This window comes from Scylla paramamosain, chromosome 6, assembly GCF_035594125.1.
Source record: "Scylla paramamosain isolate STU-SP2022 chromosome 6, ASM3559412v1, whole genome shotgun sequence".
NCBI classification, from domain to species: Eukaryota; Metazoa; Arthropoda; class Malacostraca; order Decapoda; family Portunidae; genus Scylla; species Scylla paramamosain.
Window position 1 is genome coordinate 14,427,350 of NC_087156.1, and position 21,358 is coordinate 14,448,707.

Below are 21,358 nucleotides of genomic sequence, written 5' to 3' on the forward strand. Positions count from 1 at the left end.
GGAACAAGGGGGAAACACACAATTAGGGCAGTAACCGTATACCTCTGGCCGAGGGCAGTAATTAATGCTTCAAGGCATAAATTAATGAACCTCTGAGCACTGTAACTCCAACTTGAATAAGGGTGAGATATATATACATATATGGAAGCACAGGTATATATACAGAGAGATATACAGTATAGAATGCACTCATACAGATAAGGATGTATAGACATAAGTTAATAAGAGAGAGAGAGAGAGAGAGAGAGAGAGAGAGAGAGAGAGAGAGAGAGAGAGAGAGAGAGAGAGAGAGGTGGGAAGGATGGGAGTACAGTGCTATTAGAGGAGGTAGAGGAGTCCCTGGGAGAGGCAATGTGGGCGGCGGGGGCGGCGGCTCGCGGGGGCGGCAGCCTGTCAGACTCTCAGTGCCTCTAACACCGTTGTCCTGGCGGCTGGCCGTGCACGAGCCTTCCTGCTGCCTGCGAGACGCCCACTGCCACACGCAGACTGCACGTCCCTGCCTCATCACATTAAAGGACACAGCTATTCTTCCTAGCGGTGTGAACGTTCTCTAAATCCAAAAACTCCCCTTTGCTCAGAAAACTACATCGGTAAACACAGGCTGAAATCTGTCACAGACGCGGAATATCTTGTGTGCGTGTGCGTGCATGTGTATAGTAGTAGTAGTAGTAGTAGTAGTAGTAGCAGTAGTCTGACAAGAACGTTTAGTGTTGGAAAATACAGTAAGAGAGGGAGGAGATTAGTGGTGTGCGTGTTGAGGAGGAAGGTTGGTGGTAAATGTTAGAGGGCGTACAGATACACCTTAAAGTTGGTGACTGACGCTACTAGTGCCGCTGCTGTTGTTGCTGTTGCTGTTGCACGCCTGGTATTGCTTGCACCCAGCATATCCACCCTCATTGCTTCCAGTCATGTGGGATGCGAATGGATTAATGGACACATTCATTTTACACTCTTAGATATGTATAACCCTGAAAGCATTCATATTTAGCCAATAACAGATGCTCCAAAATTACTGGAATACGACTTGCCCTGTCAATGCCGCCAGCCTTCCTTCTCCAGCAGGACCCTCCTCATCCGACACTCGACCTCGTCCAATGACTCTGAAAAATTTGATATGTAATGCACTGTTTCAAGCGAGGCAGAGAACTTTTCAATGACCATCTACGTATTCGATTCGTAAGTAGCGCCAAGTATCTGTCAGAATATCACAATGCACATAAAAAAACACTTAAAAACAAAGATATTTGTGCTAGTGATCCATGAATGTTCTTAGCGAATACAAATTGCAGCCTCTCTGAGATAATGTGCTTTTGTAACAGACACCAACCACTAAGCATGGCATACTTAAGTCAAATACAGGCGTTGAAATAACAAGAAATACGCATATAATGGTTCACTAAATAATCTTGCCATTCGTAACATATGTTCAATGTGATTACTGCGGTCTTGTTAGGTTTTCTGGGTTTTGACAGTACATTCGTGGTCGTAAGTCAATTAATCTTCTGGTGTGATCCCACTGTGTTCTTATTCCTGAGTCTTACTTCCTCTGATCTACTGGGAATCAAGCAAAAAAAAAAAAAGTAATAGATTCTAAAAAAATAGGCTTTAGAAGATAATGAAAAGCGCTAAACGTAGTGAAAATTAAGAACTGTATTCCGAAACACTTCTGCGCTGCTCTAGTTGAAGCTGCGCGGATTTTTTATTATTTTTTTTTTATGGCTGTAGAGACAGATTAACATGATTTTCTACATTATCAAAAGGAGAAACATTCTTGAGAACCGGGCTAATCATCTCTGTGGCCTTAGAAATTAGTCGTGGTGAGAGAACAGAGCGTTTCAGATTAGGGACCTAAGTGCGGCGCGGTACTTGATGATTGACTAAAATATTTGCCTGTCAGCTTTGAAGAGATCTGCACTCTTGTCCCCATGTAAGCGATACTTGACCTCTGCCTTCTTTATGCCTCTGAGCTGTCATTAGATGGGTCTCCGCCTCTGACGTAAGCTTCTAGAGCATTCCCCCTCTCCTTCACTCTCATCCTTGTGTGTGAGTGTGTGTATGTTTCATTGGCCTCGTCTTGCGAAAGCGTACACACGGCCACACACACACACATACACACACACACACACACTTTTACTTATTTTACTGTTATTATTTTTTTGTCATTACTCTTCTGTGTATTTGTGTGATTCTCTCTCTCTCTCTCTCTCTCTCTCTCTCTCTCTCTCTCTCTCTCTCTCTCTCTCTCTCTCTCTCTCTCTCTCCATTCTTACTTGGATTCTTTAAGTTATTTAATATTCTTCTTCCTCTTTCTCTTCCTCCTCCTCCTCCTCCTCTCTTTTATCCCTCTGTAGGTTCTGGCCTTCTACCTTAGCTTTCATCGTACATAAACTACAAAGTAGTGGAGCCAGTGCGTGCCTTTTTTCCCGCTCACCTTTCTACCTTTTGTAATCCTTGGTGGGCTAACATATCGACATGCAAAAGCTTCCATATGAAGGGCTGTGGGTGATTTACAGGAAAGCGATCAACTAAAACAATTCATAGCTTTCGGCTAAGCGCCTTCCTCCTGTCCTGGTGATGACTTAATTTTTCGTGAAGATTCTCAGTGTGAAAATGTAGGAAGGAAAAGGAAGGGAGAGGACGAGGATGTAAAGGAGGAACGAAGAGGAAGAGAAATGAGTGAGGAAGAAGCTGAGGGGAGGAGAGGAGAGGAATAAAAGGAGAAAGAGGCGGGAGAAGAAAAAGGTAGATAAAAGTGTCTACACACACACACACACACAAACAGAGAGAGAGAGAGAGAGAGAGAGAGAGAGAGAGAGAGAGAGAGAGAGACGCCTCGAGGTGTGAATTGTTTTAGTTAATCGCCTTTTTAGTCAACCACTGCCCTTCATATAGTTCATATGAAAGCTTTTATTTGCCGTTAAGTTAATCCACCAAAGATCACAAGAGGTGAAAGGTTACGTGGGAAAAGAGAGAGAGAGAGAAAAAAAAAGAGGTAGAAAGCTGCATGAAAAATAGACACGCACTAGCTCCATCAAATCGTAGCTCGAGTTTACAAGAAATCTTTCAGTCTCAGGATGCGTGGAAGAGAGGATGATATTACGGGGAACGGGAATGACGGGAGACGATGATAAAGGAAGCAAATTTACAAAAGAACGATGTAGAAGTATTAAAGGGAACAGGAACAAGAAGATCGAGGAGCAAAACAAGATGAGAAGAAAGGCAACGTATTACAAAGTAAAATGTCCTAACTTGGATGAGGATTAAGTGAGAGTGTGTGTAAAGAAAACTAGGTTGTTAATTAAATTAGTTAACTTAGGACAAGGGGCGCACGCGGTTACACACTTGGAGGCGAAGGACGAGAGGCACACTGTATCATCCTTGACATGAAAGGAAAGGAGGGGCCTTAGAGGAAGAGGTCAAGTGTCGCCCGCCTGGAGATACAAGTGAAAATCTGTTTCGGCAAAGTTGCAGGTGACTAGTACTTGTAGAATTATGGCACCTATACCCATCTGACAGTGATTTACAGCAGATCAGATTGATATTTCAGCGTCTGTTGGGAATTAACATGTCCTGTAGTGCATGGGGGTGACAGGCTTGTTTCTTGTTAAAAAATATAGTGAGAATTATTGAAGGGAGACAGAAAAAAAGTGTTGAAAACATTATGTAGTGGGTACATATTGATAACTGAGAAAAGAAATAACAATAAACATTTAAGTACTGTTCATTAACTGTGCGTGCGTTGTGCGTGACAAGCTATACACTCAATATCGTGTAACATTGCATTCACGTGGAAAAAGAAAACAAAATAATGGGAGAACACTGACGAAAGCCAATTAAAGGTATGCTGGTCTTGAAATCCCACAAAATAACAGTCATTGTAAAAACAGGGAGCACAGTGCAGTTATCCAACACCATTTGGGAGAAACCTTCCGGAGTAGCTTGAAATGCCAAGGAATCTGGGTGCTGCAATGACGACTCACGAGACCACTGATGCTTGGCAGTGATGGAGTTTGAACACGACTCGATGACACACGAGTAAGCAAGCATTCCGGGCACATTTGTAATGTTTCCAGCACTCTGGTACTCTGGGGATAATTTGTGATGACACGGGAGCTTCGGTAATGAGTGGTGACTGAAGGAAGGCTTGAGTAGCGTGTGCGGAGTGATCATCACCTTGGCATGGTGGAGCTTGGTGGTGGAGGTCCGGACGGGCCAATACAGCACACCTTCTCCAATGGCATCTTCTTCGTGGCAGCGGCTGTCCTCATCCCTCTCATTGGTTAGTTGCCTGCGTGTCCTCATGTCCTAGCCTGACAAACACTACTGTGGTAATAAGATATTTGTAGATTCGTAGATTCGACTCACATCCATTACCTGTGCCAATTCGTATGAATAAACAGAATTATTTATATTGTTTAGTCCATATGTACGTACGTATACACACACACACACACACACACACACAGAGTTAAATTTTATGCTATATTATTATTATTATTATTATTATTATTATTATTATTATTATTATTATTATTATTATTATTGTTGCTGTTGTTGTTGTTATTTTACTACTACTACTAGTACTACTACTACCACTAGTTCAAGAATGAAGTAGGGAGTGATATATTAAGTAATAGTACTGTACAAGTAAGGCAGATCTGCAGTAGTGTATAAAGTAACAGAAGTTTAAATTCGCTACTTAGTGTGTGGGTGCAGGTGGTTTTGTCACTTACATGAGTTTGGTGGATTTAGAAGTGATACAGGTTAATATGAAGTGACAAGGAGAGTGTCATTAAAGTCAAAGGGTTATGGCCAATATTCATAAACATTTTAGCTCTTGATCTCTTACATTTTACAAGCTGTAGTGAAATTTATTGAAGCTTTCAAGGATGTTAGAATGATTCTATAGATAGCTTAACAAGGATTCTATACCTATGAAAGGGAGAGGAACCATCTTTGTGGCCTCTGTTCAGTCTTCTTTAGAACACAAAAAAATTTTAGAATACGTCCCTAATTTATGGGTGGGGATAACAGTGGAGATATAGATAGTAATCTTTCACATAGGGACTGTCACGTGTAGGCTAGATAGTTTCTTATAGCTTCCCTTATTTTCTCCTCCCTTCCTCTTGACGGGTAAAACCACCAAGGACGCTCAGTGACAGGTGAAGAAAGGTAGATGGCGAAACCTGTAACACCTTCCAGTGTGAATAAGAGATGCCAGGTTTGTACTGGTATGACTCACATGGCATCCTTCTCGCCAGCTTGCTCCCCTTTCACGCAGGTACGTTTTCTGTGAAGCTTGTCAGGACCTTCTGGAGCCGCGAGCGTCGCCGACTGGAGAAGCGGAAACAGAAGCTAGAGCGACACAAAAAAAGATGAAATTGTTGGAGAGATGCAGCCACCCAGTCACCTATTCATCTGCCAACTCAGTTCTTCTACAGCGTGTATTCTGATGTCTGCCTACGTGTCTTATACTAAAACCTCTTTCCCCAAGTATTTTGACATTGTATCTCTACTACTCTCAATAGGTTTTAGTGGAAGTTATTTGGGTTTTCAAGGATGTTTTTTATAATTGTAGTGATTCTGCATCATCAGTAAAAAAAAATAATAATAATAGTAATAATAAACCTGAGAAGTTGACTAGCAGTCTAGCACCTTTGAAAATAATTCTACTGAGAGACCACAATATATTGACAGGATAAATTACGTATTGTGTTGCTACTCTCCTCCTTACCACACTGACTAAGGTTGTTACTCCTATGTTTGAATACTTTCATGTCTATAAGGAAGGATAAAATTTGGCATGAAGTGGCATGAAACTGCCAAACACCATCATCATTAACTTTCAGGTAAACATACCCTTGGCAGCCATCACAACTCATAAGAGTGAACCAGCACCTGATAAGTTATCAAGTCTCAGAAGTGTGGAGGCAATTGCCCATTGTAACATTGTAAAGATGGTCCTCAGCACATGATGCATAAAATATTTATATCAAAACCTTTTTTTCCCAATCTACGAAACTGTTTGTGTTTTGTTCTTTGCTTCTAATTTTTGCTTCCTTGTTCTTCTAGTAAACTTCCTTTCTCTTCTCTCCTAAACTGTTTCCCTTCACACCTTTATCTTTTCTCATTTCCAGGTATATACCATAATTTTCTTTGATGTCATGGTTCCTGATGTCACTTAGAGAACACAAGCAGCATCTGTGGCATGCCATCCCTGGTCTACAAACTGTCTCCTATACTATGAGTGACTGGCTGGTTAATTTACAAGAGCTTGTTGACAAAATAGCTTGTGTATGTATATTGGCAAGTTTCACACTGCCCAGCGTTGTTGTATGATGTCAAGATTTCCTCAAAGAAGCACATGTTGGTAAACACTTCATAACTCATCTCTACACTATCTCTCATATAACCAAGACAGCATGTAATTGGAGGTCATTTAGTACACCTCATGGGTTTACATGTACCTATTTGAGAACATTTGCTTGACTAATTGAAAATTTTCTAAATGTGCAGTCTTCCTTTTTTTAAGAAAGACTTTTTTTCTTCTTTTTCTGATGGAGATACATTTGAGAACCTGATAAGTTCATGCAATTCTTATTTCATTATTATTATTTTTTAGAAAACTTATGAAAGCAAAATGGATAACAGGTTTTCAAGAAAATTAAACCATCTCAAATAGAAAAGAAAAAAAAAAAAATTGTGGAAATGTACTGGCACACACAGACAAATAAGCACTCTTAAGTGTACTTGTGGTAATGTTTGTATTCTACCTTCACTAAGTACTCCAAGGAAGATAGCATCCTTGAGGTACACACTTATCTTATTATGAAGCTGTCTTGACTTGTTCGTCTCAGTTCTTAAATGTTACAAAACATTCTGATATGCATGTAGTTTGGTATTCCAAGGAGGGAGGAAGGGGCTGAAGCCACCTGTTACCTCACACACAACAAGCAGCTTGTCATTTGTACTCATGCACCAAGAAGTTTGGCAATGCATGGAATTTAACTCTGGATTTCAAATAGCAAGCCAACTATGTATCATTAAGATTGTTATAGTTGCTTATAGCAGGCGGAGGTTGAACAAAAACGATATAATGTTGATATGGTTAAGTGTGTGAGACCTGCCTAAGAAAGTCGTTGTTAACCAAAATCTATGTAGATAGGTAGTGTACTACAAAAATAAATATAAAATGTGGAGCTTTCATTTAAATGATATGTGCCTGAAAGGGTTCAATCTTAACAATGAATATCTTCTACAAACATTTTTCCTTACTTTAAGCCACATGTAGACTTTTGTGTTGCAATAAACATATAACAAAGGGCAAATAATTTTGTTTTAGTATGTACCTTTTTAAAACTCGTGGCAGTGATATTATAGGTGATATCTATATACCAAGCCAGCAGTCCCACACAGGGTGGCCCAGATAAAGCACCTCACACTCATACACACATCATTCACATTCTTAAGCTTTACAGCCCTTGATGGAAATGGATAGTCTTGCAGATCACCTTACTAATCCTAGGGAACTTAGGCATAGTACAGCTGGCAACATACTTCCATAGCAAGACCCCAACAGCATACACTGGTATTAGAGGTAAGTGATGATAAAAACATTAATTACTTGCCTCACATACTATGCATGTCTTGTATCTAGGGGAAGGATGGCAGGGCCGGAGCTCCTCCTTTCTTGTAAAATGAAACACTCAAAAGCAAAAAGGACGAGTACACCACCAAAAGGCATTTTAGGCAGCACAAGAAGCAAGCTGTTTCCCCTGACTGGTGATGAGTTTGTGTTTGCCCCTTTGTCTATGAAAAAAGCAGGTCAAGAATTGTGTTTGTGGGAGTGCAAATTTCTAGAAGTGTATAGTGACATAAAGTATGTCTGTGTGTATTGACTTGTATTTGTAGTCCATGTACATGTAGTGAGGCTTGATAACAGTCTCTCCACACACACACACACGCACACACACTACAAACTTGGTTACACAACTGACAATGACTAATACTTGGAAATGACTGTCACATACAGGGAATGTCAAACATCTCAATGATGATGGTCTGTCTAAAACTAAATGAAGCTGAAAGATTACAAAACGAATATCATATAAAAATTCAGTATGTATTTCATTAAATTTATTAGACTACTGAGTTTTCACATATTAAGCACGATAGATCTAATGCGAGTGTTATAAAAATAAGTTGCAGGTTAACAAATGTCACATAATAAACATGATACTATATAACAGGTGTCAAAATATCCTGCAGGTTTAAAAGAAAGGTTTGACTGAGTATATTCTTTGTAATTTTTAGTGTCATATTTATCCAAGCTACAGAAATAGACCTTAATCATAATATACGTAACAAAACTTTATGCCAGAAATACTCTGTAAAAGAAATACTAACAGTAGCAATTAAACTGATTAAACATCACAGCAATTATAATTTCCTACCCTAGAGAGTTGAAGGCATTGGTTTGTACATTACCAGAGTAGACAATGGTCATCTTCAAGTGCTTAGTGACTTGGAATCAAAGCCTCCTCTATTTCTTCCAGCATATATTGATAGCCTACCATGTAATTGTCAGCTTTCTGTTGCCTACCTACTGAGGGTAACAAATCCCCCACAGATGACAAGAAGAGCTACACACTGGACAAAGAGCTGCCCCAATATTGCACACACTGCAAAACTGATTGAAAGATGAAAAAATATACTATGCATCTGAAAATTATACATTAGTTTTTCAGTAGCTTTTACCTCTTACTATCTAAACCACTTTATGAGCCTTACATGAAATACAAAACATGAAAAAGATAATTTCTGTTCATTTGTAATTAGTGATCTAAATATAAAAAAATCTGTTGCCAAGATTACTGATTGGTGCTTAATCATATTTCAAGATAGTTTACATTATCCACAACTGACAATGTTGAATGGCATGTTCAATTCTAACATGTGATCACTCACAAGCATTACACAATGTCATCTTCCTCCACACCTGATGAGAAATACATACAAGTGGTGGTGTTGAGGCAGGCTGGAATGTCTTGATATACAGTGCAGTGCTTGATACCAGCCATCCTCATCTTTCTTGTATGAAACTTTTTCACTGCTGATCAATACATGCTATTTATTTATAAATCATTCTTCTTAAGTCACAATGTTCAGCATTAGACTTTTGCATACCAACCTTCAATAAATCAAAACATACTCTACAATATAGAGCACATTCTCAAGTGTGGACAAATTAAGTTTGGAAGCAGTCATTCACCTACATTACAGTGTCTACTTACATCTCATTTCCTGCTTTGCCTAACAAAAGTTCCATGGCTTAATAACATTATGTATTAGTATCATTGTCAAATTATCTCAGTGCAGTTATGTTTTAAGTTCCAATGTTCTTGTAGGTTTAGTACACTAATCCATCATGTGTAGAACACATTAAACAATATTGCATCAACAATGAAATTCATGAATTAATTTCATTACATTGTACAGATATATCTTTCCCATAACAGGTGTTACACACAAATTTAGTTTGTATGTTCCTCTCCTATCCAAGACCTTAAGGTAAATTCTAGACTTGGTGTCATACTTGAACTTGGAACTATGGACCTGACTGCAGACCTAATGTTCAAAACCAGATATTCTTAAGTATTTTGCCATAATTCCCCCTGTAAGTGACTCTGGATCCCAAACAGTTGCACTGCAGGTGAATGACACTCCAGCATGTCTTGCTGACACTGAGGAATTAAACAATTTCTAATTAAATGGTGATACTCAGAAATCTACCATATATCTTTGGCTCCATACAAATCTTAATGTATATCAAAATAAATAACTAATTTCCTGTAATTTCCTTGGATTAATTCAATAGTTAGCAAATCTGTTCTTAAAATTAAACCAACCTGCATGATAATTACAACTTTTTACAAATGAGGAAAGATTGACTTGTATCCAAGTACTCAACACAAGACAGATCAAGAATTGGTCTATCAGGAGTAAATGCAAAGGTTTATCTAACAGTGGAGAGGTATAATTCAAGTGATATTACTGCACTTCTCAATTACAGGCACAAGGCAATGTTTTCTTAAGTTATTGCAAACTGAACAATCTATACTTTGGGTAACATAAACCTGTCAAGAAAAACTAGTGCTGAGAACAATAATTCAGAACCTGCAAGGTCATTTCAGACCACTGTCATTTTCACAATGTTTTAACAGAAATAAATGTTATCAACATCTTCATTAAAAAGTATTCAGTGATAATGTGCTATTTTATGTACACTATAGCAATACACATCATGAGTGATGAAACTGGCTCTGCAACCGTATCAACTTCCAAAAGCACTTAAAATACTATCTGACCACTTGCAGTAACCCAAGCAGGACGGAAAACAATCATTTCAGGCCACAAGCCTTTGGGACAAGTAAGTGACTTGTAATGAAATTTAGATATACTTTAAATCTTCCACATAAAAAAAAGAGATAAAATAAATAAATAAATGAAAAAATAATATTAACAGTAAAACCTTAACAAATTTATAAAAATTTAATCATGGAATTTCAGTGTTTTTTTTTCCAGATTATGTCCTCAATGGCTGTGCCTGTGCAGTGACTGGGGTGATGCAACTCCTTAACTATTAGTCCCAGCACTGCCTTCTGTGACTTCTTGGAAGCCTGCCTTGCCATGAAGTCTCTCTCTGTGTGTGTGTGTGTGTGTGTGTGTGTGTGTGTGTGTGTGTGTGTGTGTGTGTGTGTGTGTGTGTGTATACATGTATTTAGGTGTATACATGTGTGTGTGTGTGTGTGTATACATAAGCTATGTGCATGTGGTCCTGCCTCCATATATTTCTTCAATACCATCTTCAGTCACTGTGTACTCCTCCCCATCATCCTCTTGTACACCATTCTGGATATGTAAAGTTGTAAGGAGGAAACTAGTTTTTTGCTATTTGAACATCCTCCCTTTCTCAAATATCTACCTTCTCTTTATCTTTACAACTGACTATTTACTTATATACCAGACAAACAGACATACAAAGGGGATTGTTGAGACAAGGTGCATCCTCCTGCTACACACACACAATTGCAAACATTCCTTACAGAGGTGAAACAACTGCTCCTCACAGACCACAATGCATGGGTCAGTTGTGCAACCTATTGTGATCTTTCCCACATCAGGACCTTACAGCAGAATGAATTTACTTCTGCTGCACCTCAGTAGGCCTTTTTTTATTAGTTTTGTTACCCTTGGCCAGTGACCCCCCCAAAAAAAAATCCTTCCCCCTTTCTTGCTAATGGGATCAGATGTGGGGAAGATTCTTAGAGGTTATTGAGGCCTTGTTCCATTTATACAGTATTCCCCTGTTATTCATAGGAGTTACGTTCCAAGCCTCCTATGGACCCAACCCCGACAAGGCTCAGAAATACTTATGTTTATAGTTTAGACCATAAAATACTTATTAAGCCCAAGACAAAGGCAAGCTCCATTGGACTCATTGTGGCAGTCAGCAGAGGAACACATACAAGTGACAAACTACTGGAGCAACCAGTTGATCATCTTCTTCCTCTTCTTATGACTGCAACTTGCTGACCTCAAGAGAAAATAAAGGCACAATCACACAAGAGTTTTTCAAGAATTCTGTGCCACGATTCAAAGTCAGCAACATTTCATAGGAAACTTGGTGGAATATTCCTTGAAATCTCGACCACCAGCATGTTTGTTATTTTCTCTAGAGATGAACAAGTTGTGGTCACAAGAAGAGAAAGAAGGAGGTTAGCTGATTGCTCCAGCAGTTCACCACCTGTGTGTTTCTTTGCTGAGTCTGCCACAATGAATTCAGTGAAGCTTGCCTTTAATATTACTGTGCTTATCATTTTGTGATTTGAGGTTAGTTTAAACCATTGCGAGTCCTGGGGGTGACTTGCCTTCTCAAATTAAGCTGTTACGTTGGAGTTCTACCTTAAAAAAATAAATAAATAAATAAATAAAATAATAATAATCTGAGGATAAGTGAGCCCATGAATGCCAAGCCAGGAATAGGCAGAGGAACACTGTATATTCAAGGTGGCTCTTCATTCATCCCCATCATGCACTACCACTCTTTCTTGCTTCACAGACACATATCCTGCATCTAAAACTCTCTTCACATTGTCTAACCATTCCCTTTGAAGTCTGTCTCTTACATCTCCTGTAGCTGATCCAGTTCTTTTCTTTTATCCTCTCTACATGCCCTAACCATAACTCAGCCAGCTCTCTTCTAACAACAATTTTCTTTCCCACTTCCCTATTGCTCACTCTATCCATATGTGTTACTTGACATGTTTCCCACACATCATTTCCATCACCACTGATCTTCTCTTTGCTCCTAATCCCAAGTCCTATGTTTCAGCCCCATATTATGAACGAGTTAATTTCTTCCAATCAAGTTTCTCTCTCTCTCTCTCTCTCTCTCTCTCTCTCTCTGAGTCAATTTCTTCTAATTCTCCATAAACTAGATTTTCCAACTCTGGCACCATTTGTGTGTGTGTGTGTGTGTGTGTGTGTGTGTGTGTGTGTGTGTGTGTGTGTGTGTGTGTGTGTGTGTGTGTGTGTGTGTGTGTGTGTGTGTGTGTGTGTGTGTGTGTGTGTGTGTCTGTGTGTGTTAAGCAATTACTGAAGGTAGTTATTGGTATTGTAAGCACATTTACATATTTACATCACATTATTGCTAAAACTGCAACTCCTTAATTATTTATGACTTTCAATGTTGAATTTATTGTACTATGTAATACCAACATAAGAATATCAGCAACAGACATTCATACTTGTAACAGAAACATAAACACTTGTGTTATGATACATATGAAGCATACGTAATGGTCAAAACAAAAATCACTCAATTCATGTTTCCATCTCATCCTTACTACCATCCTTAAAACTCAACTTGGATCACCACCAACCCTCACTGTCCATCACTTTGCAGGAATCCTAAGCACATGTCGTCTCCTTCATTGAGAACTAACCCAATGCATTTTTTTTTAATCAAGACCACAATATTATCTAATCCTGTGTTTTCCAACCCCCATCACTTCAGCCTCATACTCAAGTCATTTCAGTCATGAAGTCAAAGCAAGGTTCAGGTGTGTGTGACTTCAGATGACAGAAGGTTCTTGAAATGTGTTCAGCTCCAGAAATGGAGTGCAAGTTTTAAAAAATGAGTTGGTTGGTCAAGGTAAGCATGACTTTGGTTGAAGCCAAATGGCAGGGATCAGAAAACCTATGGATGTTAAATTATAGGTTGGAGTAACATGTTACTTTTTATCATTATAGCTGCAACTTCTATGCCTATAATGATAATTCCAATGAGCTTATCCTTGGGTGGAAGTAGTGATGATTTTGCACTGCATGAAGGAAAGCAAAAAAAATTAATTAATTTTTCCTATTTTTACAATAAAAGCTCAATACTGACATACAGGTTTTTGTAACATATTAAGTGCCTTAATATTACGTGAAAGACTTCCTTTTTTCAATAATTTGAAATTATTCATCATAGGATCAAATGGCTAGCTTCTTCAGGGGGTGATCTGCTGCACTGTGGAAGGGTATTGAGAGACGTAGGAGTGACAAGTGATTCACGTGCTAGAACTTCAAGGTAATGCAATATATTTGTTCTACATGCAGGAGCCTAAACCACCATTCTGTTTACCTGCCTTGGTCTTACAAATGCAAGCCCCAAACTTAAATCATGAATAAGATTCCCAAAATTAAATCATGGGTAAGACTCTATCTGTCATTAGTAATGGATCTTTTTTATCTCTATTTGTCTTAAACACCTTAAATAATCAGAAGCTATTATTCACATGTGTATATGTATGTATGCATGAATTTATGTATGTATATACAAAGATCTGGTTCATACCTAATGCTGCACAAGATATACTAAGTATTACATTACATATTTTACAACCCCGTACAGGACTCTTTACACTTAAATACAATAAATAACTAAAATTAATCATCCATTCACTGCTTCATCACATCAACAAGTATTTCCCCAGTGCTGACATGACCATTGGTATATAACAGAGCACAAACTGAAATATCCAGTTTTGTTTATATATCTATGTATACAAATATACACCACCCTGAGGCTTCCTTCACACTGCTTGCTGTTAATTATCACTGCTGCATCACATGTGCAAAAGTATCAATAATGGAATAATTTCCAGCTTACTCACTGACTTTCAATCACGACGTTAAAAAATTAAGATACCTTTGAAGGTGATGTTGTACCATGACTCCACTACACAGTTCTCTCCAGGTTAGCAGTGAAGATACAAACACACATCTGTGATGACTTGAGGTTCACTAGTATTGGAGAGCTCAGGTTTGTCTTGATTTGGAGCAAGGATTGCAACAGTGGCACCTGTATATGTAAGTATTTGTTAGATTCTTTTACAAAAGCTACTTGATAGTTTTTTCCTTACTATTATTGATAATTATCTTTGTTACATAACTATATCTACAGCTAGTTACATAACTACTAGAGTAAAATTATACCATATGCTTCAAGAACATCACTGTTTCTTATTGGTTGCTTTTTATATGCTGGTAGGTGTTTTGTTATTACTCTTATTCCTCTCTCCCATGTGTGAGACCACTCATTCAGTTATATTCTTGCATGCCTCCTTGAAAGCATAGATAACAATTAAATGAAAAAAAAAAAACTTTATGCAGGTGATTCTTTCATCATTCACCAGGCACACAAATCATGAAATGTAACAGTGCACTTTACAAAACTGGTGGGAATTTTCTGAACCTATCTCTTCCTGTGGTCAAAAATACAATACTGCATATAAAGCAAAACTTACTTCTTTAAACAATAAAATATCCCGTTCTGGGGAGTGGCATGTTTTGGTGCAAGAGAGGTCAGTGGGTAGTGGCAGGTGATGGCGACTCATGGGTGGTGGACATGACTAGCATATAGTGCACGTTGAAGTACTGACACAAGAGGTGGTAGTGTCACCTGGTATCATTAAGTGCTTCTTTTTATGTTTATCTGTGACTGGAATTCCCTGAAATGGAGAGGAAAAACAACTTTGTATTTTACGATGACTGATAAGAAAAAAGTAGAGATGGCAGGACTGCTTTGTTAAAGGACAATAAACTCATTTCATTAAGCAACAATCCTAGCCAGATGAAAACTTGGTAATTCATTACATTTGCTCAGCTACTTGATATCATACAATCTGGTACACTGGCAAGGCCACAATGCCTTACTATATAGCTTGTTTATAAAGTATATTACATTTACTGAAGCTTTCTTTTTGTTCTATTGCAACTAAATGACTAAAACACATTATATCTTTACAACTTGCAGTATCTGGTTATCTGACTGATGACGAACAATTGTATCTCAGTGATATATGATGACAAACAATTATATCTTAGTGATATAAAGATGCCTTGCTTGTTGCAGCAGGAACACAACAAACCTGTCTTAGTCGTGTGGTGTGGTTGTGGATGGTGTAGCTTTTGAGATGTGACTTCAAAGGTTGAGGAAGTGGAAGATGCTCAATGCCATACACAGTGGTGGAGGCCACAATGGCACGACTGCAAAGCTCCTGAAGGGTTAACACTGAAAGACAGAAAAAAATAATGATATGAATCTAAGAATATGAGAGAGAACTTTAAAACTGCAAAGGTGCTAAAGCTTTACTAAATATACCTAATCTTTAAAGATAACTTGCATAATTCACTAGGGCTTCACAGGGCAGCAATTGGCCATTTCACAAAAGGTCAGCTAAGAAACATATGAGGACAATAATTGTGAACAGAGAGCCAAGATAACAGGGATTTATGCTGTGGTTATATTAGCAGTAACTGGTCCTCAATGGCTGGTTAACCTGAGATACCTCAATGGCCCAGAATCAGAGGCGGTATTTTTCACACCAAATGTTACATCACGCCACAGCTGCCCACTTCCAGGCTGACCATGAGCAGTGTAGTGGATCTCCACATTAACTACAACAGATTTCAGAGATGCTCAGGCAAACTGGAGAATTATGTTGAGTGGGATCATTATGTGGCCACACACAGCCTCAAGAGCTCTAGACAAGACTGTCCCACCATCCAGGAGTGATTCCTACAACTCGATTTATCCATCATTGAGCTGAGCCGAGTGCAAGTCACCATTCCACCACACAACCCAGCTGCCTCTAAGAAGCAGTGTTTGCAGCCGGGCAGTGTCACTCCCCTTCACAACAGACATAACAATAACTGTAGTAAACTGCAACTTCTAATTATTTAACACTCATCCTGAACAGCAGGCAGCAGCTAAGCATGTGATCAAAATAAACTTCATAAGCACAAGCTTTTTAATTGTAATGAAGGAAATGGGGATTCCCCTTGTTCTGCTATCAAGACTGATGAGCCAAACAAGGGGAATCCCATTTCCCTAATTACATCAGTGATTCACTGTCACTCATTTCAACAAGACCATTCAAAACTTTCAGATACATGAACACTTAGACATACTCATCACATCATTCACAATAACTTCCATCATTTGACAATTCCACCTCAGTGTTACTCACCTTTATTTGCCCTCCACAGCCTCTCCATGCCATTGCGCTTCAGTGCTAATCTGGAAAGTTCTGTGAAGCTTTCCACAATGTTGAAGTCACACAGTGGACTCACTTCAAAGAGGTTGACATGATTCTTGGCAGCATATTGCTCTGCCTGACTCTGGCTCACCTGACGCTTGAATGCCAGGTGGAGTCTGTTGCCTATCAGCACTTTAGGAACACCAGGAGCATGCTGCAAGCCAACAATTATGTTAGTGGACAAAATAAAATGTTGACCTTATATTGAAACTCCTTCCCTTCATTCATCCTTTACTTCTCTTCTTATTTCTCAATAAATAAACAATTCATTACAGCTTCCAGGTGTATCTCTAAAATGGTATAAATCCTGTTAGAACAAAATATTTTAGATTTAAGATAATGGTTGAAATCCTGTCTCTAACATAATACTTTCTGTAACCCAATTACACCAAAACATTAAAGATTTAAGCTATGTGCTAACTTTTACCAATGAAATTAAACCAATCAATGCAAGAATAGAACACTAATGAAAAAACTGGACACTCTTTGAACCTCTTGAATCTCCTTCATCCATCGGTCAAGGCCTTCAAAGGACCACTTGTTGGTGATGTCATAGACCAGCAGTATTCCCTGAGCACCTCGCGAGTATGACCGGATGATGGTGCAGAACCGGCCTTGACCTGAGGTGTCCCAGAGCTGGAGTTTGACCCTCTTACCATCCAGAAGGATTGTGGTGGTCTTGTGACCTGTCGTGATACACATGTAGTGTGAAAAGCTATTTTTCCAGGGAAAGGAAGGTTACAGGGACTGTGATTTCTGCCAACTCTATGCTAAATTCAGCCAATGGGATCCTCAATACATATATACTGAAACTAGGAAGGCTATATTCTATATAGTGTAATTTCTGCTAAATGTATACTTGCTAAATTCAGTTTGTGTGATTCTTTATGTGTGTATGTATCTAGGAAGGCCAAGGATACTGTGATTTCTGATAAATGTATATACTAAATTAAATGTCTGAGATGTGTTACAATTATTGTTTGTTACTTTCTTTCTGAAAGTATGATTTATAGCATTACAGGTAGCCAAGTCTATTGCTGTAACTACATAATGTGTACATATATTTGACAATGTATATGGAGTTTTCTATATACATACTATATTATATACTAGTATAAATATGGGAAAATTCCAAGGGGATTTAAGGAGGGAGCAAAGTTTCCTGTTCATGTAACATTAGGTTGGAAGAATACATAATCCCTCATGGGAGTGAGAAGTGTTAGGAGGTAAGGTTAGGCAGGAAATTTTTGCCAAAATTACATGTGCAGATATTGTCATTATTGGCTTTTGACTTAAAAATATAATACGCACAAGGGGATAAAGATGGTGCCAGTGCAGAGCTCCCACAATTTTACCCAACAAGGAGTACATATAACAGTACAATCCTGAGAACATTATTTTACCTAAACAAATAAGACAATCACCATCTATGCACCTACATAAAATGTCTGTGCTAAAGAAAATTTTGATTCTATCACAAGTTATCAGCAAAACTTTATAATTCATGAGACTGAGCAAAGGAGAGTAGTACTCCTCCACACACCTCACCTATCAACTGCCCAGAGCTTTTCCCAGGGCACTGCAGATGGTTCAGTAATAATACTACAGTGAAGATACATCAGGTGAAGGTAAGGATGGAAGGCACATACTATGGGTACATGTGGACTCAGCACTTATCTCCATCTTACTGACCTCTGAAACCAGAACCCAGGACACAGGGCAGGCTACTATAGCTTACCTTCCCAACCCAAAATAAGGTTGACCAACTGAGTTAGCTGTGTCATGACTGCCCATATTTGAACCAGGGCCCAGGGATTCATTGGCAGGCACACTAACTATGGAGGTACTATATCAGGCTGGGATTTGGTTTATTTAAATTCAGAACAAGTTAGATCTAGAGATGAAAATATCCTCGTTCTTTTGATGTGTCCATTGATGGTTGCCAGAGCACAACACTCATTGTTTAGTGAAAATAAGGTCATGATCATATTTAATTAAAGCCCCACTGGATTCTACTCATGAAAATGATATCCATATTATTAAAAAAATCCCTAACTCACATGAGATGATTACCAAGAGTACATTTCTCCTTAATAGCTGATGAAGATGAAAACTTGGGCACTATCCACAACACACCATGTAGCTGATGGCACCTTACCGCTGCCCACACAGAACGGAGACTCAGTGGAGCCGTCCTCAAGCGGCTGGAGGATCTCGTGCTTTCCAACATCACTGTCGCCCACCAACAGGAACTTCAGCAAGTAGTCATAGGGTTTGCTTGACTCGCCTCCTCCCTGCCCCCCGCCATCAGACATCATGCTCATCTCATCATCCGAATTGGTGTTGTTAGGAGACACATTGGAATGAGGAGACACTATGGCCACTCTGCCTGCACTGGGTGGTGGGGAGGTGGTGGGAGGAAGGACACAGGGCTGGCTGGCTGTCTTAGAGGGCAGGTGTCTGCATCTGATGAGAATTTTTGAGGTTCTTGGGGAGACACTTGCCTTTCAGCCTTGCCTGGATAGTGTGAAGGAGAAGGGGAGGTGATGGAGGCAGGAGCACAGAGTAGGCTGGTTTGGGAGGTGGTAAGTAGTAAAGGTTAGAATGGCTGGCCTAGTAACGGGTCGTTTGCATCTTAGGTTAATCTTGGGGTTCTGGGCTTAAGGGACTACACATAATACTGCCACCAGGGTGTGCGACTCCACTTATTACGTAGTGTGTCGTTGGCTTGTTGGTAGTCTTGCAGTTAACGTGTGTGGAGGTAAATGGTAAGACACGCAGGTAAAGACTTTCGTCCCTTGGAATCAAAACTTGGGTAGTGCAGAGTCGAGTAGCATCACAGAATGAGATGGAAGCCCATAAATGAATTATCTGTTTACAAAAAACTCACAAGGATTGGTCACGAAGTGGGGTATTAACAAGGAGGCAGGCCAGACAAGCATTTCAAACCCTCACAATTATCCCACTGTGAAAGCTGCGTCCAGGCGAGGCCATACTCAGATCTCTCATGCCTGTTTCTAGCACTCCTCACTGAGCCACACGAAAACTGTCGCTAATACAACACTTTCCTTGAGTTCAATGAGTACTGCGAAGAACGTGTCCTTGAAGACACAAGTGTAAAGCAATGCGAGGTCACAGATGCTCTGTCCTCCTGCAACCAACACATACAAACAACTGATGGAAGGACAGAGCCGAGAGAAGGCGAGATGGCAGCACAAGTGAGCACCTGTCAAAGCAGAAAACGGAACACTACGCAAGGATAACTAAGGGCGCTCACCAAAATTGAGAGACGTTTTCACTAGAAAGTCTATATATAATCTATTATCTCTATACAGAAGCCAGTTTTTTTTTAAGCATCTTGAGCTTTCTTGTGAACTATTTTCAAACGCTCAAGAGATCATTAAGCGGACTCTAATGAGTGTTTTCCCCACTGGTGTTATAGAATCCTCAGTAAATCATCGCTAGAACCATGAGGACATCATTGAGAACCTCAGTAACTGTTGAAAGTAATCGAAAAGATACTGAAATGTTTGAGACGCGGTCCCAGATATATTGAAACATCTCGGCTGGGATTTACTAATGGTCCCAACTTAAAAAAAAGTAAGAACTCTCTCTTGAGCGATTAACTACCGTTTCTTAAGTTTACCGTCTTGGAATGTGACTTGTCTTTATTTGTTTATTTATTTATTTATTTATATACATTTTTAGGGTGGATGACAGTATGCAACGCCAAAGGTAAGTGAAAATGAAAAAAGTAGTAGTTGCTTTATCTTGGACTTTGCCATTGGTGGGCCGATGCAGAGAGAGAGAGAGAGAGAGAGAGAGAGAGAGAGAGAGAGAGAGAGAGAGAGAGATTCTTCAAAACCAAAACTGGTTCGTTATCTAACATGGTAATTTCAATAATTTTCTGTTCCTTCCCTCAACCTCTCCCACCCTTCATTCCTTTCAAAATCTCCCCTTTCTCTCTTCTCCCTCTATCTTCACCACTCTTCTCTTTCTTTACAACCCTAGCCATCCTCTCCTCCTGCTTCTCCATCATGCCTTCTCTTGTCCACTCCCGGTTTGTTAGTATAAATATTATTCCTGGGCAAGGGAGAGTAGTGTAAATCCCTCTCTATAGCTGCCACTACATATCATAAAATATGATAGTTACTCTTCAAGAACAATAAAAGAAAACTATTTTTTCTAGGACAGACAGAGCGATTCCTTAGCTGCTTCTCTGCATCAAACCTAAGAACATAAGAAAATAAGGGAAGCTGCAAGACGCCATGAGGCCTACATGTGGTAGTTCTTGTATTAAATATACTTACCTATTTCTAATCTGTCATTCTTACCCTGCATGTTCAGTATCCCCTTGGCGGCCTGATAATTCTGGTGATGCTGATGGTGCTGGCGGCACTGCTGGGAGCACCCGCAAAATGCCCCAACGAACTCCATGGTTGGCATCAGTAGGCACTTTGCCATCGAGGGCCGCCTTCTTACAGGAACGGCTGCATAACCCTGTTATAGCACCTGAGGACATTCTTCTGACGGAGTTTTGTAACTACAGAGCACAAGAACTTCACCATTACCCTGCCAACTGACATAAGGCAGTCTCACCTGAGCCACTATCACAAAACCGATGCGACGACCACCCGCCTCACGAACGGCATCGATATCTCATTCACACAGACATGAGCATGACGGGGTTGGGTGAAACAATAAATGTC

The 21,358-nt window shown here is 39.4% G+C and overlaps 1 protein-coding gene and 1 long non-coding RNA gene across 11 annotated transcripts; one reads left to right on the top strand and one right to left on the bottom strand.

Moving 5' to 3' along the window:
* The first annotated feature begins 319 nt into the window (after positions 1-319).
* On the top strand, positions 320-7,328 carry LOC135101323 (uncharacterized). Of its 5 annotated transcripts, XR_010269209.1 has the most exons (4): positions 320-590; positions 999-1,176; positions 3,633-4,279; positions 5,282-7,328. It is a non-coding gene; the product is annotated as an uncharacterized LOC135101323 (long non-coding RNA). The 5 variants fall into 5 exon arrangements; XR_010269208.1 differs by lacking the exon at positions 999-1,176 and having other exon boundaries at positions 324-633; positions 3,548-4,279; XR_010269205.1 differs by lacking the exon at positions 999-1,176 and having other exon boundaries at positions 324-590; positions 3,517-4,279.
* LOC135101322 (ras-related protein Rab-40C-like) lies at positions 3,656-19,875 on the bottom strand. Of its 6 annotated transcripts, none has more exons than XM_064005146.1 (8): positions 18,808-19,874; positions 17,142-17,335; positions 16,581-16,803; positions 15,480-15,622; positions 14,856-15,059; positions 14,258-14,410; positions 5,243-5,334; positions 3,656-4,310 (listed from the first exon to the last, which is right to left on the bottom strand). In XM_064005146.1, the coding sequence occupies exons 1-5, from the start codon at positions 18,971-18,973 to the stop codon at positions 14,961-14,963; spliced, it is 825 nt and encodes a 274-aa protein (XP_063861216.1). In that variant the 5' UTR covers positions 18,974-19,874; the 3' UTR covers positions 3,656-4,310; positions 5,243-5,334; positions 14,258-14,410; positions 14,856-14,960. The 6 variants fall into 6 exon arrangements, with proteins under 6 accessions (XP_063861216.1, XP_063861217.1, XP_063861213.1 ...); XM_064005147.1 differs by having other exon boundaries at positions 3,656-4,320; XM_064005143.1 differs by having other exon boundaries at positions 3,656-5,334.
* Positions 19,876-21,358: the final 1,483 nt, after the last annotated feature.